The sequence below is a fragment of the Lactuca serriola genome, chromosome 3 (genome assembly GCF_051521515.1).
Source record: "Lactuca serriola cultivar US96UC23 chromosome 3, Lser_US96UC23_V15, whole genome shotgun sequence".
Classification (NCBI taxonomy): Eukaryota; Viridiplantae; Streptophyta; class Magnoliopsida; order Asterales; family Asteraceae; genus Lactuca; species Lactuca serriola.
In genome coordinates this window covers 32,237,512-32,256,887 of record NC_136410.1, presented here as the reverse complement: position 1 = coordinate 32,256,887, position 19,376 = coordinate 32,237,512, and the positions used below count along the sequence as shown (strand labels likewise).

General features: G+C 36.2%; 2 protein-coding genes across 4 annotated transcripts; one reads left to right on the top strand and one right to left on the bottom strand.

Annotated features, from left to right (window-relative positions):
• Positions 1-2,409, top strand: UBP22 (ubiquitin-specific protease 22). 2 transcript variants are annotated; one of them, XM_079029616.1, is made up of 3 exons: positions 1-1,005; positions 1,115-1,233; positions 1,360-2,409. In XM_079029616.1, exons 1-3 carry the CDS (start codon positions 230-232, stop codon positions 2,142-2,144), a joined length of 1,680 nt encoding a protein of 559 aa, XP_078885742.1. In that variant the 5' UTR covers positions 1-229; the 3' UTR covers positions 2,145-2,409. The 2 variants fall into 2 exon arrangements, with proteins under 2 accessions (XP_078885742.1, XP_078885740.1); XM_079029614.1 differs by having other exon boundaries at positions 1,330-2,409.
• Positions 2,410-4,159: 1,750 nt separating this feature from the next.
• On the bottom strand, positions 4,160-7,235 carry LOC145091806 (uncharacterized). 2 transcript variants are annotated; one of them, XM_079029612.1, is made up of 2 exons: positions 7,035-7,235; positions 4,160-6,324 (listed from the first exon to the last, which is right to left on the bottom strand). In XM_079029612.1, exon 2 carries the CDS (start codon positions 6,289-6,291, stop codon positions 4,423-4,425), a length of 1,869 nt encoding a protein of 622 aa, XP_078885738.1. In that variant the 5' UTR covers positions 6,292-6,324; positions 7,035-7,235; the 3' UTR covers positions 4,160-4,422. The 2 variants fall into 2 exon arrangements, with proteins under 2 accessions (XP_078885738.1, XP_078885739.1); XM_079029613.1 differs by having other exon boundaries at positions 4,160-6,319.
• Between the last annotated feature and the right edge of the window lie 12,141 nt (positions 7,236-19,376).

The window sequence follows — 19,376 nt, the reverse complement described above, 5'->3', positions numbered from 1 at the left end:
AGCATTCAGTCGGTCTTCTTCGTCTCCACTCCCTGCTAAAAAGCGCCTCCTTCCCTTCCCTTCGTTTCCCCTCTTCTCCAGTAGTAACGTACCCAGCGATATCTTTAATTTAATTTCTTGATTCATTAACACTCTCAACAAAATCCAAATTTATTTTACTTTCTTGGAAATTGTTTATCTGTGATTGATCAGCTTTTATTTTTTTATTTTTTTTCGTTTTTCATCAATTATGTCGACAACCCTAAATCCCTGCAAGCATCTTTCTGATTACAAGCTCAGGTATGGCCTGAAAGGTTTCAATATGATCCAAAAGTGGGTCAAAGCAAGCCCTTATAGAAAAACCCTGATGGAAAAATCGAAATCAGAGATACCCAGATGTAGTTTTTGTTGTGGGTATGAAGGTAGATTATATATCTGTTTGATCTGCTCATCAATGTCTTGTTCTTTGTCCCCAGAATCAAATCACGCCCTTTTGCATACGCAAAATCAGATTGGGCATGAGATTGCTGTCGATATCCAAAGATCTGAGCTGTATTGTATCGCTTGCGATGATCAGGTATACGATCCCGATTTCGATAGAGCCGTTATGTGTGAGCAGATTGTAGGATTAGGAAATGGGAATCTTGAAGGTATTAGATCTAATATTAAGAGGAAACGATTGAGTTCTGAGGCCGGATTGAATTCCGATTTCAAGAATCTGAAAAGGGTTACTGTTAGCGGCGGCGGTGAATGGGATCACGATAGAAGGATATCGAAATCTTGTTTTCCGGTGGGGTTGAGAGGCTTGAACAATTTGGGCAACACGTGTTTCATGAACTCTGTGTTGCAAGCATTGCTTCATGCTCCTCCTTTTAGAAATTACTTCCTTAGTGGTAGACATAACAAGGATTCTTGCCGGAAAGCTTCTAACGACCGGTTTTGTTTATCCTGTGACATCGAGGTCATCTTCTCCGCAGTGTTTTCCGGTGACCGGGCACCCTACAGTCCTGCTCAATTCCTATACAGGTCTTGATCTTTCCCATTTTATTCAATTTTTCCATATTCTTAAATCTTAATCACATATCCTTTCTTCAATTTTTGGATACTTATACAATCGATCTTCTGGCTCTTGCAGTTGGTGGCGGCTTTCAGAAAATCTTGCTTGTTACGAGCAACAAGATGCTCATGAATTCTTCATGTCAGTGCTCGATCGGATCCATGAGAAAGAAGGGAAAACAAGAAACACAAGCAAAGGTAATTTTGATTCGATTGATTATATGGGTAAAGATTCTCATGATGGCAAAAACCATAGAAAAATGACTAGTTTCTCTCTCGATTTTTGGGTTTAAGGAGGATCAACTTTCTGTCAAATTATTACAGATAATCCCGCCGGAGATTGCCATTGTGTAGTTCATAGAGCGTTTTCTGGGTTACTGAGATCCGACGTCACCTGCACAACCTGCGGTTTCACTTCCACTACCTACGATCCATGTGTAGACATATCTCTTGATTTAAACACAAATATCGATCATACTCTTCATATCGCAAGTAACAAAGCACAAAAGTCAACAGACACCGGAATTTCAACTTTGACTAGTTGCCTGGACCTTTTCACCCGGCCGGAAAAGTTGGGCTCCGACCAAAAACTATTCTGCCAAAATTGTCAAGAAAGACACGAATCTGTTAAACAAATGTCAATCAGAAGACTCCCGTTAGTCTTATGTTTACATGTGAAACGATTCGAACACTCTCTTGCAAGAAAAGCGTCACGAAAGATCGACAGACATTTACAGTTCCCGTTTTCTTTAGACATGACGCCGTATGTGTCGTCGTCGATTGTCAGGAAAAGATTTGGGAACCGGATTTTTGCGTTTGAGGGGGACGAATTGGACATTTCAACAAATTTTGAAGTTTTTGCTGTGATTACTCATTCGGGTATGCTTGAATCGGGTCATTATGTGACTTATCTTCGGTTGAATGAGCAATGGTACAAGTGTGATGATGCATGGATCACGGAAGTCGAGGACGAAATTGTCCGATCATCACAAATTTACTTGGTGTTTTATGTTCAGAAACCGAACGAGCATAAATCCGGCGAGGATTCCGGTTGTCATCTCCGGTCGGCTTCCGGCGAGTCCTATAAGTCGGTTGCTGGTTGTTGCTGAAGATGGATGGAGTGTGGAAGGTGTTTCGTTATGCTTTGATCGGTTGTACCTTTGACTTTTGGTAATCTGTTTGAGAAGTATGGTGCAAAATAAGGTCCATTGAAAAAAGAGCCATCAATTTTATTGGGTTTGGCTTTCTAACCTTCGTGTATGTACAGAGTAATTCTTTTGCTCGGAAAGTGAGAGGGTATTTTTGGTATTTTGCATTTCTCTAACTTGGAATCTCCTTTCCTAATTGATAATTGAAGTTTTTACTTAAGTCCAAGAGCTTGTGGGCATTTTTTTGATGGTTTGGATTTGACTTAACATATCAAAATGACTAGAATGGAAATTTTTTTAATGAATGATTCAAAACGGGTCGTCTAGTCAAGAGTGGCGTAACGGGTTAGCTTGACTCTATATATGTTTTTCTTTCATTCATTTATTGCATAAGATGACTATGGTAAAAAGAAAATTGATAAAATATTAAATTCATGAAGATTGTTTTTGGTATTTTTGTAGAACAGGAAGGATGCTCTTTGCTTATTTAAAACAACTTATGCCTTTTTGTATAAATGTTTATTATCATTAGACATATGCATTTTTCTTTTGAGAGATGAAAGTTGGAATAACATAGTTTGAAATTTTTAATAAAAATTTGAGGATGTAACGTCGCATTGACATGACACATAATTGAAGAAAGATGAATGGAGGTGTATAACACGTTGCTTTATAAGATGTTTTTAGCGTATATAAATACTTATTACCTTATAAGTTGCTATTTAAAACATGCCTTTTTGTATAAATGGAGTTAGGAAGAAAGTGTCTGATTTACCTTATAATGCTGTACGGAAACAAACTGCATTTAAGCTGTTTTCAAGGGGGTGATTGACATTGCATTTGAACTCTAAAAATGCTTTTAGATAAAAATGTTTATTGGTTATGGTAAAAAAAAAAGTTAAAATGGTTGGATTAGTTTTTATACCCAAAAAGTCAAGAATCAATTGGTTTAAAAATCTTTTTTTTTTTAAGTTTCGATGGTTAAAAACTTAAAAACACTTTCAATAAACCAAGTTTTATATGTTTTTAAAAATCTGTTTTTTGAAGCTAATGAAAAAACTATTATGAAAAATGTTTTTGAGTTTGCCAAACAATTTTCTTTTGACTTATTGGCATGTAAGTTAATAAATTAAAAAACAATACCAAACACCCCTTAAATGTTAGGCAAATTATGTTTATCCAACATAAAATGACCCGGACCAGCAATATAAACAAATATGTGTATTGAAGGTATAGCGCCTCAAAGGTGTTTATTGGTGATACGGAATCTTAGTAAGGCCTCGTTTGTTTTTCTACAAAAGTACTTTTTGAGCACTTTTCCCTTCTGGCGGGTAGACGTTTTGCAAGTGCACGTCTTCTTCCGCAAACTTGGAAAAAGACAAAAAACATTTAACCACTTCCAAAACAAATAGCACCTAAGCTAATAAGCTGCTTAAGTAATAAAAATACCAAACACCCCTACAAAGTAACAGAATTGTTGAAATGTTAAGATTTATGCAATTAGTTTTGACTTTTGAATAAGTGATTTAAACTCTCATTAAGGTCAAACAACTAGTTTTTAACCAATTCAAAAAAAAAAGTTAGGTATATAAGAAAAACTTTTTTAAAACTTATAATAGTGATATTTTTATTAGAAAGAAAAATAACTCTCATGATCACAGATAACAACTAAAAAAAAAATAATAAAATATCAATAAAAATAAACAAGCAAACAACAATACCCAAGTATCATAATAATGGAGTCCGATGATTGTGTAGGATGTAAGCAATTTCTAGCTGGGAGCAGGAGATTGCTTTCATCAATGACCTCTTGCATACAGAGAAAATGCAAGCCAGTAATTGAAAACAAATACATTTAAATAACAAGATATGAAAGGCCATTTTTCATATAAGCTCATGTTTTTTAAAACGCGATTCCCAAATAACTAACAAACAAAACACAAACATGCAATTGAAAGAATAAAAAGCAGAAACAGTAAACCCAAAACAATTTCTACTGATGCATTCAACATTAGCAACAAAAATGGTCACATACTTCAAATATATCCGTCCAGCCTTGCAATAAAAATATGATAAAAAAGAAAAGAAAATATAAATTCTTCTGCTTCACCTAGCATACACATAGGAGCCACATGAAGACAACTTGATAGTAGTAAAAAAAATCATTAATTATACCTCTGGCTATTAAATATGTTTTCCCATACCTGTCAAAATCGATAGAAGACCATGAAAAACATTACTACTTTTTCTTGTTCCTGAATTTCTCCTTAAGCAAAGTAAACTGCTTTTTGCAATCATTAACCGTCTTTCCCGGAACAGCAGCCGCAATCCGCTCCCACCTTTGACTTCCTTCTTTCGGGAATGTCTTCACAGCTTGAATCAATGCTGTCACTTGAACACTTGACCACACATCTTCCTCCCCATTAGCAACACCGTTTTCAACAACTTCATCAGCCTTTTCACTACCATTTGTCAAAGACACCCCCTCACTTTCCTCCTTAGTTGACAAAGGAGAAGAAATCACAGGTCCCGGTTTCCTCTTTTCAAGAAAAGAATCAAACGCTTTTGTGGCATCGGGTTTTTGAAGAAGAACTGTTTTAGTTGCTTTCAGAATCTCATCTACACTTCGATTAGTCCCAATGTATTCAGATATCACCTCCCACCTTCTAGAAGTTCCTTTCGGATACTTTGCAATCCCTTTCCTCAACAGCTCAATCTCTTCCTTCCCCCAAGGTTTGGGACTATTATTTTTGGGAGCATTTCCATTCACCTTCACAGACCCATTCGGGACATTCTTTGGGATATAATCTTTATCAGAAACATCAGTGTTACTGATCGCCTCTTGTAAAAGTTCAGCTTGTGAACTCCCTTCTTTTGTCTCCAGATTGTCGCATAAGTCTTTTAATTTCAAAATATCGAGCGACATGCAGAGATTTTCCACGTCATCGTTGGTAATATTAAGCAAACGCTGACTCACCACATTGTTGGAAAGGGTTCGAAGACGAGTTCTTTCTTTACGCAACAATTTCTTTTCTTTTTCTTTGATTTTCTTTTGCTGTGATGCGGCTTCAGCAGCTTCTTTTTCGGCTTCTTCTTTCTTACGTTTTTCTTCTTCTGCGATTCTAATCGCTTCCTCTTCTTGTAGCTTCTTCGCCATAAATTTGGCTTCTTTTTTCTTTTGTTTTTCGGCTTTCATCAATTCTTTTCTTTTTAAAACTCTTGGGTCTCGTTTATACGCGTTGTCAACAAGAGCGCGTATTCTCACGTATTCTTCTTTTCTAGCCTTTTCTGAAAGCTTTGCATTCTGCCTTTCCATCCATCTTTTCTCATCACGTGATTCCGCTTGATCAAGATCGTGTTCATCCGCATGTGGGAATTCCCTCCAGCTTTTGAATCCATACCAAAAATCATAGAACAAATCAACGTCTTTAAGAGGGGTATTTTCGTCTCCCAAGAAAGGGATCGGCTGCACAACAGACCACCTTCCGTTCCTCAAAAAAGCAGGTCCAAACACCTTGAAGAAATCTTGAGGGGCACAATCGGAAGGAATTTCATCATCAAACTCATCTGTTGAGTCATATATTCTTCTCTTTACTGGATCGATTAACACTTCATATGCTTCTTGAATTGCTTTGAAACGATTCTCGATTTCATCTTTTTTTGCTTGTTTAGCAGATTCGGTTTCTTCAACAAGAAGAAGTGCAGCTTGTTTATCGGGGTGATGCTTTAAAGCAGTTTCCCTGTAGCTTTTTCTGATTTGATCTTCGGTTGCTAGATACCTTAAGTGACCTAAACCCAATAATGCATAATGATCTTGCTTGTTGGGTCCATCACCAGATTTCTTTTTGCCTTTGCTGCTGTATGAATCTGATGATTGCATGTAATCATGTTCTTTGTCTTTGGGTGAATTCTGGTTATCATCATTATCATCTGTGTTTTCTTCCATGAAACAGCCACGGAGCTTAAGTGCAGCATCATGAAATGAATGGCCAGCAGGTTCAAAACGTGAAGCCTTGACTGGATAGCAATTTGAGGAAACAAAGATTGATTCTCCATTTAGAAGCTCATTTGAGTAGGTGATGTAGAGAATGCTTGTTTGGGCTGTCATGATTACAGCAAATCAAGCATCCACAGCTCTGAGCTACATTAGAATACAAAAAAGACAAAAACCATGTGAGTCTAAAGATATAAGTTTAGATAGATATGTTTAACAAATAGTATTTCTCTTTAAATGGACTATGACATGAGCAAAACAAATAGTAAAATTCAAGTATTCCATTGTTCATAATGCTAGAATTTCTTTGATATATGTTTGTAAATGGAGGATAACATGATCAAAACTTCAAAGATGGTTCATCAGTAAAGCATCCTTAAGGAACTTACAAAAATCTTGTAAATAGTACATCAGACTCTTAGAATGGGATTTTCCCAGAAGGGCAAATGAAAACTAAACTTCCCTGTTCACAAAACCCAAATAACCAAAAGTCTAGTCGTCGACTTCAGTTAACGCCCAAAGCAATCAAAATCTCAAGTAAGTTATTGATAAAAAGTACATGCAATTTACAACAAAGAAACCAGTAGAAGATTTACTTTACTTATTTTCCAAGGGTTCTTTCAGCACCTTCTAAGACCTTAAAGTAAAACTTTCCAATTACACATCGTAACAACTAACACGCTCCATGGGTTATATGCGAAGTTCATAAGCATTCGATGCATTGTTTTTAGCAATATTCTTGTTTGTAAAGCACGCGTGAACAATTAGCACGTAGCAGATGACTTGCAATAGGAACATTCAAACAATAACATGATTTTTGTTAGTATTTCTATCGGGGAAAAAAAGGTTTTCATTACCTGATAGACGACGAGATGATGCAGTGAAGGAGATGAAACTGCGGCGCAGAAATAGATCGAATTAGGGTATGAAGAGCAGATGAGATGAAGGAGAGGGGGCGACCGAATTGAAATCTTGAGAGGGAGAGGCGCAGAAAGATGTAAAAGAAGGGGTTTAGGGTTGTTAGGTTTTGGCCGCAACTCCGTGCCTTAAGTTAAAGCTTAGCCTTCGCTAAAAATGCGTCCTCAAGTTTGGAGGGAAAAGAAAAAGTGAATGAAAAAAAAAGTAATCATTTCATATAACTTTTTATATTTTACAAAATTTTGTAAAAATCAAGATTGAATTTAATTTTTAACAGGAAAAAAAAAATAGATTTGATAACTTTCTATTATTAGTCGGTGTTAAAGGCTTTACCAGCTTTCATGTGCGTACACGACATTTTTTTTTTTTTTTGTTATTGTTGGAAAAATGATTTTGCATATGAATTTTATTTATTATTAAGGTGGCGGATATGATCATCATGTCACCTCTCATCCACGTATGTCACTACAACAACATCACGTGAAGGAGGGTCGGTGTTCACCGGCATGGTCAATGTGAAAGAATAAGAAACAAAAAAGAAAGTTATATGGTCATATGTGAAAAGGTCATGGGACACCACACGTGGAGGAGGTGGGGTTCATATCGTGTTTCTTCGTCTAACTCAACATCATGTGTGAGGTGTGATGCCCACACTCATGAGCTTTATTAATCGGTTTGTTACATCACCAAAGATCATCTTCACCTTCAGTGATATTTCTCTCCGCGTCGACTTCATTCCCTTTTTCTTTCTCTTCACTTTTTCCCTTCCCTTCCAAGCTTAGTGACTCTAAAGACGTGTTCGGCAAAACTAGCTGGAAGCGGGTAGCTTGTAGCTTGTAGCGTTTTGTTAAACGCTACATGAAGTAGTTTTTGGATTTGGAGCATTTTGATTAAACTAAACGCTAGAAGCTTGTAGTGTCAAACAATACTTTTTGTTTTAAACAAAGCGTTTTGTCAAACGCTAGAAGCTAGAAGCTCCCAAACGCTCTGTGTCGAACACGCCATAAATCCTCTTTTCCTTCTTTGCTAATTGAATGTGATTATTTCATTCAATTGCATGGCATATAGGTATTACATTTCATGTATTTTTTATATCTTTGGGACATTTTATGTGGATTTGTGGAATCTTCTTGTTGGCATAATTTTTGGATGATTTTATTGATTTGTAGGGCATTTGAAATTTGGTTCGTGCTTAGGATGATGCTCGGGAGTTTGAGTTCAAGTTTCATGAAGATCGGCGCAAAATTGAAAGTTATTTTGAAGATTACATGCTTACAACATTTTACTCGGTTGAGTGGCATTTCCAGTTGAGTGGCCTTTCCCTTTACTTCCATTCGGTCGAGTCGTTGAAGAAAAAATAGATGTTTTGGAAGCACATGTCTAGCAGAATTTTAGGCAAAATCCACTCAGTCGAGTGGATGATAACTGATTATTTTTTGGGCTTATAAATACCCCATTAGGTCATAACTGAAAACACTCTCGACTTCTCGTGCAATAAATCTCAATTTGGAGAATAATAAGCTTGAAGAACTCATTCATAATAGAGTTTTGGTATTTTTATTAGTTTAATTAACACATTATACTTGTTGAATTATATTTTTTGATTGTATATTTAGCCACTAACAGCTAAAAACCCTATTTTTTTGGTTTCTTGTTCGATATTCATATATGTGTGGTTGATTGCATTTGATTGATGTTTTATGTTGTGTTTGATATAGTGATTCATGTTTAGTTTGATTTAGACACTCGAATTTTTTACTTTGTTCATGATTTAGACATTTGAATTATCTTGATTCTAGTAAAATTATTTGATTTATAAAATTCGTAATATTTTATGAATTAAAACTAATAACAAACAATAAGATAGTTCTTCGTTTAGATGTAATTTCATTGTAAATATGAAAACCACATGTAATCACACTTACAAGTCTATAGTAAGTATCGAACATTGTTATGAATACTTGTGAAGGACTTAAAACAACTTTTTGATCAGTTGGACTAAGAGTTTTTTTTAAATTAAATTAATAGATATATGTTTGGTTAAAAAACTTATTTTGACTAAATACCTTTGACAGGTAAAATGACATTAAAGTTTATTAGTTTTGATTAGCATCAACTCAAAGTAATAAACGGTCTATAATCAATTCATTATTATCTTACAATGTTAAATGGAACCCACATTGTTTCATAGTTTAATTCTTAAAAATTTAGTATTTCATGAATGCTTTACTTTTATTTAATGGGCTACAAAAACCACCCTTTTCTTTTTTATTATTTGTCTACCACTGTCCACACATGTATACCTTACGCAAAGAGCTATTAAATCATTTATATGTGTCCATGTAAATTTGAACCCTCTTCCTTTTGTATACATAAAAGTGAATTAATTTTCTTATTATACCCTTTTTCTTCATTTTTTTCATGACAACCCTACATGCATAAATTGAAATAGCAATTTTAAACCCTTTTTTTAATATTTTACAAATCTTTCAATAATTTGAAAGTCCCAAATTTAGCAAACCTTTTAAACAAAATATGTTATTCAAATGTGTAAGGGAACCAACAACCACCATAAAGACTTTTAGGACTGTAACATTCCAAGAATCAAGGTGTTTCGTTTAAAATAAAAAAAAAACACAAGACCATAAATGTTTACAAACATAGTTTCCAAAGTGTCAACAGTCACAAATCAAGGCATCCCAAAATCAAATCTCATAAAAACATAAGGATGTGCACGATCAAGTATTCGCCTTTCCCCGGTCATCTAAAGTACCTGAAAACATGAAACCAAATTGTAAACACGAAGCTTAGTTAGTTTCCCTCAAAGTACCACACACAACATATAACAACATGCATATTGGGTACACAACTAACAGACTGAATTACCCTCGAGTCCACAACATGAGTCTTGTTAGCCTTCAAGCCCACAACATAAGTCTGGCTTCCCCCTTGGGCCCACAACTTATTCTTGGCTTGCTCCCAGGTTTATCGACTTCTGCACAAAGCAGTAATGCCTTAAGCCCTTAACCCAACCATATTATGTCGACATAACAGATAACATATAACGGTAACAGATAAACATATAACCAGTCAACAGACTATCAGGCCGATCTACAGATCACTATCGCATAACAACATCCTATATACTAAGAATCAATTCTAACATATCAATACAACATAGAAACATTCCCTAAACCAGGGTACATAACTTAGTGGGTCGGCATTGGTGTCTTCGACCCATAAGTACAGTGAGGAAAACTCACTTGAACCACTTGACAAAAGCCCAACCGCTACCTCAGGAACAACACAACCAACCCAAGCTTCATAAAACCAAAATGAGACCAACCTGCTAGTCAAATACTCAGTTATGCCCAAGTTTGACTAAAAGTCAAACTTTGTCAATAAGTCAGCTCCAGTTGACGTCATGTCGTGACCAACCCAAGGCCACGTTGTGGTCGCTCAATCCAATCTCGGTCAAAATCTGGTACCAGTGTACCACATTGTGGCTAACATGTCACCACGTCGTGGCCATGTCTGGAAAAAATAGGTGTGATAAGTCTCGCCACTACACCGTGTCTTCCTTGGCCACGTCGTGGTCTTCAGTATGAAAGGCTTTTCTTAAATATAGTCTTAATCCGTGAGGACCAAGGCTAAAATTATCAGATCTGATCCCTAATAGTTTCACAATGGATAAAGTTTCCAACTTTATCCATTAGGATGGTCCAAGCCACCAAGATCAAGGCTTTACATCTCAAAGGGACCCAAAAATGCATCTTGCTCAAGTTAATCCATTAAGTCCAAGTCTTCCACTTTCATATCTAAATCAATAAGGTGTCCAGAGGGATAAAGTTTCCAACTTTATCCATGATAATGCCACAATCATCCAAGATCTAAACTATAATACACCAAATGGCTTAAAGGACCAAGATAACTTTCATGGCTAAATGGGAAGGAAAAAGATCATAACTTTTCTAGTCTAAGAGGTCCAAGAAGCATTCTAATATGATCAAAATATTTCGGAGTCCACTCAACTCCATGATCACTCATAAAATGGACCAAAAGTGCAAATGACAATATCTAAAAATCTAGATAGCAAGATTGGAACTTTATGCTTACAATAGTCTAGAAATTTATTGTATTTGATGGATCCAAACTTGAAGCATCATTCCTTGCAACCAAATAAACCTTATTGATCTTTAAACTTCATCAAACTATCAAAAAAAGCATCCAAAATAGGAGAGAGGAGAGGGGAGGGGCTCAAATCTTGAAGGTGGAGGCTAGGTTTTCTCCCAATGGGTCTTAGATGTGGTGGAGGCTGATAAAATGCCCAAAATGCAGAACATTAAGCTTAAATACGTTGAAAACCCTAAAATCATGGGCTTGGGACTGACAAATCACCACCTCGTGGTCCCGAATCACCACTCTGTGGTGACCACCACCTCATGGTCCAACTCACCACTCCGTGGTGATGACCACCATGTGGTCCCGTCTCACCACTCCGTGGTGACAGTTTTCGCCTAAATCTTTTCCAGCTTGAAACAAGCATAACTTCTTCGTTTCAACTCCGTTTTCGGCGATCTTTATATCCACAAAAAGGTATTGATGAGCCCCACACTTCTACCTCATTAATTTTGGCTTAACACATGCCGAACAAAAACCATAATCCATAAAGGAAGCACAAAACATCACTTCCCACTTTCCCTTTTGACTCCAAAACACAAAACCAAAGCTTAAATCACATAACCAATATTATCAACATCCAGTAGGTTCTAAACCCTATTCTCTTGAATCCCAAGGCCTTTACTTAATCCATTTATTGTCCAAAATTCTTGAAATAAGAAACTTCTCGAAACCGGATATTACAAGGACCAAAATGTTTATTATGTTATTTCAAAGAACAACCAACATAGAGACTTTAATGGAGAGAGTAAATGTTATGTTATGTAATGCCCAAATACTTTTCTAGTTTCTTCTTGCGATAACTCTTATATATCATTTTCTACAACTTGTATGCTTGTCACTCGATCTTATGTAAAATATTTTGTTAGGTTGGAAAGCCTAATAAGCTAGACATGAGTTAGATATCTCAAATATTATATGTAAACAAACAAAAATTTATATATGTTGAATAAGCACATTTCATAACAAAATCCCTTACAACCCATTTTTGGGAAAATCATTGCATTTTAAACATAATAATACAATAGTAGATAATCTTAAATCAATTAATAGTCAATGTATAAAAGATGCAATGCATTATGTGAACACTTATACACAACTCTAAAGTCTTATCAGTTATGGAAGGGAATGGTGAAGTGTTTTTTATGCATTTATACACTAAACTTTGGCAACGGGAACAATTAAAATAACTATATGTGTACATGCAGCACATGATCTAGGTTTTAGTATATAGAGCCCTACTTTCAAAACTGTAATATTAATGTTACAAAGTGGGATATGATTTGTCACACCCCGACCGTCAGCAGAAATGCAGGGTTGCGATGTAAACGTTAGATCACAGTTAACAACACATATAGAATAATAGAAGGTTTTACAATAAAATTACATTATTTCATGACTCTAGTACTAAGAATTACATCGTTATCCATCCAAAAGGCGACCCTTACTAGAACAAGTTCAACTAGAATGTAAGATAACATAACCCAAAAAGACCTAACATGTCAGCCAACCATTCAAACAAAGAAATGCAATATTCCATGACACACTAGGTGTGTCTTCCAACTACTAAGTTGTAACACCCAAAATCTAGAAGGTTAATTAAGGAAATAAAATTATAAATTAAGAGTCCAACCCGTTGAGTTCAAGGGTGAGAACTCGACGTGTTAGAATAATTGGGCACGCGGAAATTCAAAAACCAACTCAACGAGTTGGACAGGGTTTGGGAAACCCTAAATCCGGGAGTTTGCACCCTATTTAAACACCTTAAGCTTTAGGGTTTGGCCTCATTTCCAGCCTCCATTGTCCTAACCCTAAATGTCGAAACCCTAAGCCAAATTTGGTGACTGTGAGCTAATATTGTGCATTTTTTGTGAGTTTAAAGAAGAGGTAGCTTGAAGGAGGAGCAAGAACGTGTAGGAGGATTGTAGATGCAGAAGTTGGGCTTCATTTCTAATTCATCTGAGGTATAAAGCTTCAACCTTGTCCATGGAATGCTTAGATATAGTCTTAGGATGCTTTATTTCATGTTTTGGTCCAAGTATGATGGTTTTTGAGATTTGGATGTCCCATTTGGGCAAACCCTTTCAAATCTAGGGTCTTTAAGGGCTTTCATGGCATAAAGGTGTCAACTTTGTGGCCATAGTAGCCACATGCAACCTCTAAGCTCTTGTTTTGGGCCTTTAAAGCCCCAAATGGCCATGCATGTGAACAAAGTTTAGGACTTGACATGATATCTTGGTTCTTATGGTCCATATCTATGACCTCATGGTCTGCCTTGTAATTTTGGTGGTTTTGGTTTAAGATTTTGACCCTTTTTGGGTTAGGGTTTGATCTTATTCTCTTTAGGAAGGGATTAATGGGTAAAGTTGGAAACTTTACCCTTCTAAAAGGTATTTCCAATCTAGATCTAGATTATCGGGTTCAGATATGAAGAATACAGGCTTAATGCATTAAGAAGGGGTTAACAGACTGAAGAACTCAACGAGTTCATGGAGGAACTCGACGAGTTGATTTGAAGTGTCCCGATTATGTTAAAAGGGAGAGAACTCGATGAGTTAAGGGAGAACTCGATGAGTTGATTCGTTGTATCATGATTATGCGGTTTATGGGAACTCGCCGAGTTGAAGGACAACTCGACGAATTGAGTCAACTCGGAGCATTGACTTTGATTTTGAATTGGACATTAACTTTGACCCTAACTTTACTTTGACCAAGGTTGACCCCTAGAGGGTTATGAAGTACTGAATGGGTTCTAAAGGGTAGTTCCATGTAAGGGTTTGGGCCCAATTTGGAAGATTGGGCCATTGATGGGCTTTCATGGATTTTATAGTTTGGGCCTTGATGGGTCGGGGGTGAAATGGTCATTCCTACCCAAGTAAGGATTATGGATCATGGTTGAGACCCAATTACTAATTAGGTGATATTTTGGTATTGATAGCTCGGGGAGTTGTCAGGGCAATAACTAAGGATTTTGTAGTGAGCTTCAACATTCGAGGTGAGTCTCCTCACTATTTGTATGGGTCGAAGGCACCAATGCCGGACCATTTGGTTTATGTATTGTAGGAAGACCCGAGGGTTAGCCCTAAGCATTATGTATGAAAGACCAGAAGGTGGCTCCTAGAACACTGTATCCTAATTATCTAAGTAGAACAATATGTATGCTAGTTGTCTGTGTGATGCTTACATGGAAGACCAGGAGGTGGCTCTTGGCATTTGTCTGTAAGACATATGGAGTGGCCCCCAGCTTGGCAAGAAAGACCACGAGGCGTCCCGTGGCATAATGGCAAGACTATTGAGACTTTATTGGACTCCCTTGGGTGAAGGCACATGAAAGGGATTGGGCCCAATTTGGAAAATTAGGCCATATTTGGGCCTTGAGTGCTTGTGTTAGATTTTGGGCTTTTGGGTAACTCGGATTGGGTCTTGGCCTTAAAAGATCTTTTACCTTGATTTGGACTCTTAGTGTGAGTCAGGATATAGTTAGTAATGGTTGATAGCGCATGATTTTGACTCTTAAAAGGTAGAGGAAGGGTAAAAATATATTTTACCTTGATTTGGACTCTTAGTGTGAGTCAGGATCTAGTTTTTGATGGGTTGTCATTTTGGTATTTGATAGCACATGGATTTTGGCGGATCTGCAGTTAGATTTTTTATATGTGGGTTTCGGCTGTATGAGGTGATTCTTCTCCCGGTGCTCGTGAGTCGAAGGCACCAATGCCGACTCACTAAATTATGTATGTAGGATGCTAGTTGTCTTTGTGACTCTCGCATGTTTGTATGAGCCTGTGTGGTAGAATAATTGTATTTATGATGACCAGCTGGGTCTAGCTGCTATTATTTAGTTATATTGTTTATATGTGAATGAGACTGCTGATAGTCTTCAGGGTTGCTGATAACCCACCAGACGTGCTGTTAGCCCACTGGGACGACTGATAGTCCCAGGGTTGCTGATAACCCATAGTTGTTTAGTTGTGATGTTTTGTGTGTGGCATTTTGGGGAATTCACTAAGATTTGTGCTTACATATGTTGTTTATGGTTTCAGGTACTTCCGGTTCGAAAGGGAAGGACCCGACTTGATCGTAGCGTGTACACCCATATTTTCTGCAACCTAGAGATTTTGGGATTGTACTATGATAACTGTTTTTATTATAAAATACCTTTAAGTGTTTAAGTAAATGACAAATGGGTGTTTTGGTTGTTTTAAAAATGAAATGTTTACCTTCATATTTTGTGGCGTTACAATCATATATTTCCATTTTAAGAATAAAAGATATTATCTTCTCACAATTACTCGTGATAGAATCCATGAGGTAATTCTCTAAACGTGGGTTTATCCAATACTCAAAATCTCCATTTTTAAGTACTCATGAATATTATAGCAACCATTGCAATGTCTAATCTCCATAGACAATCTACAATTCAGTTCATGACAGTCTTAATTCACTACTTACTTCCAAAAGTAGTAGCGACTGTGGAATTTCGAATAATCAAACCATTCAGGAAGTAAAACAAAATAATAAGCTAATTAACTATAGTATCAAAACTATAGAATATAAAGAATCTCTATTATTTAATCACCAAGATAATTAGGACTTTATCCATTGTGTAATGTTTCAACTTATCAACCAACCACTTGAATCAAACATCAGTAATGCCATGTTATGAACATCCATACTATGGCTCTCCACGACCCTTCCTTTGCGAAGAGATCATCTGGACATTATTCTAATGATTTTTTTTTTCAGAAATCCAAATTCTTGTTGTTGGATTAATGTCTAAGTCCATAACTATTTTGGTGTGTACTTGACCCGATGGTGCATGTTCCTTTTGGGTTGCCTTCACCAAAGCAACTTGATAGGATGAGTTATGGAGAGAAAGGATTAATTATGATTTATTAATATATTATGAGAATAATATATTAAAGGAGAAATCATAATGTTTAATTAATATTAGTCAAGAATTAATAAGAATTAAGTTTGTGGCTAAAAGACATTAATTAAACTTAAGGGACTCGAACTGTCAATTGTGTGATAGTTGAATATTGAGCTAATGGACTCCATATTAGAGGGGTGGACGAATTCTATGGGGAAACCCATTAGAAATCGTCCTAGGACTCTAAGGAGGAAGTTCATGGGTTGCTTAGGGCCTAAGCATCCAAATTAGGGTTTCCTTGTTAGATAACCCTAATAGCCTCACTATTTAAAGGGCCCTTGAGACTCAAAAACGTGGTGAACTAATTGATTAGGGTTTCCAGCCGTTTTTGGGTGTCTCATCTCTCCTTATTCTTCATCCTCTTGCTCTTGGTGTTTGTGAACCATTAGAGGAGTGACACTTGTGACTCTAAGCTTTCTAACGTCGTTACAAGGAGGATTTGAGATTGTTATTGCTACATAACAATCAAGGTAAGATCTAAAACCCTTTCGCATGTTAATATGATTAATTGTATGCTAGAACTAGGGTTTAAAGTCTTGGATGAATTGCATGTACAATAGAGAAACCTAGATCCAAGCATTAAGGTTGCATGAGCACATAGGATGTTCTTATGGCTAAAACCCATCAGTGGTATCAGAATCTAGATTGGTTTCTATTGTATTGATGCCTTTTGTTATTTGTTCAAGCTTCAAAAATTGATTTTTTGGTCCCCTGTGTGATGAACTCGGCAAGTTCCAATGTGGACTCGGCGAGTCCATAGAGGAACTCGGCGAGTTCGAGCGTCAGAAGAAGGCAGTTTCGGGATTTCTTGCTGTTTTACTTAAGGATACTTACCTTATCTGTTTTGGGTCATTAAAATTCGATTTTAAACATATTTTTGAGTATATCCTTGATTAAACAAAAGATAATTACCAATTGATTAGATAATAATTTCCTTATATGATTAAAGTTGATTATTTGTATTAATTGGGTAACTTATCTTACAAGAAATTGATTTTTAGGTCAAATTTAGATAATCATTAAATTAATTGTTTAATTTAAATTATTTGCTATTTGATCCTTTGTGTTTTGAAAAGTTTCAAACTTGCCTTCAAGTTTTGGAATTTAAATGTTGATTAAAAGTTTAATTTAGAAATGTTAAATTCTAAAACTCTAGTATTATTTTGAAAAGTTCAAATCACACCCTTAGGGTTTTATTAATTAATTAAGGTGTATAATTAAAGGAGATTTAATGAATCCATAAAGTCTGGGTTCACATTTAGTTAAATTAAAAGTGTAATTTATTAAACTAGACCACCTAGTATTTTAAAAGAGTAAAACACACCCTATACTATATATAACATTAAAAGTCTAACACATTATATATATATATATATATATATATATATATATATGTATGAGTAAAAGTCAGTCTTACCGTTAGTAGGCCTCATTCACGAAGCTGGTCTATAAGGGGTGTTTAAGGAAATTGCCTATAAAATGGCGATTGAATGGATATCCACTCTTACCCACCGCACTCTTGACTAGTGGAGGGTCGTTAGCCGAACGGGTAGGATAGGACAGAAACCTTCCATTATAAGTATAATGAAGTACAAAAGTAACTAAATGTTTTACAAATTCCCAATCATAGTTACTTTAGGCAAAAGTGAATTCATGCAATTCCATGAAATTACACTTTGTGCTCTTGCGAAGACGTTAGTGGAGCATGTGTGGTTAACCGCACACTAAATGGTTCTAAGCAAAGGTAGCAAAGGGTGACTCAATATTTGTCATAGTTCAGTGGAGCGTGTGTGGTTAACAGGCACATCGAATAGGTGACTGCAACATGTGGGGGCACCATGTAAGTTTGCATGGTTATTCACACCCGCTTTGTGATCCTCGGTATCTCAGTCACAAACTAGAGGGGCATATCAAGATTTAAACATGCCATTGAAAAGTTCAATGAATCTCAAAAGATCTAGGAATTTTCAATAGATTTAAAACTTAAATTTCTTTTTCGTTTTTCATGGTGGAAATTAGTGAATCGTCATTCACTTACCTTCAAATATTCTGCAACTAGATTACGACATCCCTTTTATAGGTTGTAGAGTATTGTGTTGGGTCCTAGCCTTAATATCTCATTTGGGTGATTTATTAAGGACTCGATCAATCAGAATCAACTAACTTGAATTTAATTTTTCTCCCGTTTTGTAGATGTCAAAGTATGACAACTATGGTCTTCCTAAATCCCGTGGAACAAGCTTTTCACATGAATATGATATTCCACGATTCGATCGAGGAATACGAGATCATGCTTCAATTCCTCCACATCCTCCTATTATTCTCCCTAACCCACAAGTTCAAAAGATTGAAAAGTTCAAACTCACTCAAACCCTTTTGGCAAGTAAACATAAAGAAGGAAAGTCAGTGTGTGCACACATCCTAGAGATGAAGTCACACATTGATAGATTAAGAATGTTGGGATCTGTTGTCTGTGAGGAACTGGCTGTTGACTGGGTTCTTCAGTCACTTCCTAACTCATATAGTGAGTTCGTAAGAGAGTACTATATGATGAACCACAACGTAACCCTCATTGATCTCACCTATATGCTTATTGCTTCTGAATCAGCAATGATTTGGCGCACTGGAAAAGCAAAGTTGATTGGTGGATCTGCCTTCCAGACCTCTATGGATATAGGAAATGGAAACGAAAGGCATGCCATGATCGAAAAGTTTGATCATAAGAGAAAGTCAAAGTCAGAAGTAGTTCTGTGTGCTATTCCAAAAGAGTCAATTTGCTTTTATTGCCAAGAGAATGGGCATTGGAGACGAAGCTGCCCAATTTACCTAAGAGATCTAAGAGATGGGAGAGTCAAAACGTATGGCTCTGCTTTATGTAAAATCCATTAACTAACTCTTTTAAGTTCCTATTCTAGATTCTTAATACATGATGTGATAAGATTACATTTCGATGTCTTGTAGGATCGAATAAAAGAGAGGAAGCTTAAGGGAAGAAGTGACCGGAATCTAATCGTGAAGAAATGGATTTCGATCACATTACTTGAAGATTAGATTTTTGAGCTACTACTTGGAGTTAGAATAAGATTGCTAAGAAATATGTATTAGCATAATTTTTCAAAGAATTGCATTGTAAGGACAACTTTTTCCGCAATAAAATAAATTTTGATTT

What these genes read in the sequence shown, in the direction of transcription:
- UBP22 (XM_079029614.1), top strand. Translation starts at nt 230, where the DNA reads ATGTCGACAACCCTAAATCCCTGCAAGCATCTTTCTGATTACAAGCTC. An exon ending in CCTGCTCAATTCCTATACAG is followed by an intron (nt 1,006 to 1,114) that starts GTCTTGATCTTT and finishes TGGCTCTTGCAG; the next exon opens with TTGGTGGCGGCTTTCAGAAA. An exon ending in AACAAGAAACACAAGCAAAG is followed by an intron (nt 1,234 to 1,329) that starts GTAATTTTGATT and finishes TTTGGGTTTAAG; the next exon opens with GAGGATCAACTTTCTGTCAA.
- LOC145091806 (XM_079029612.1), bottom strand. Translation starts at nt 6,291, where the DNA reads ATGACAGCCCAAACAAGCATTCTCTACATCACCTACTCAAATGAGCTT.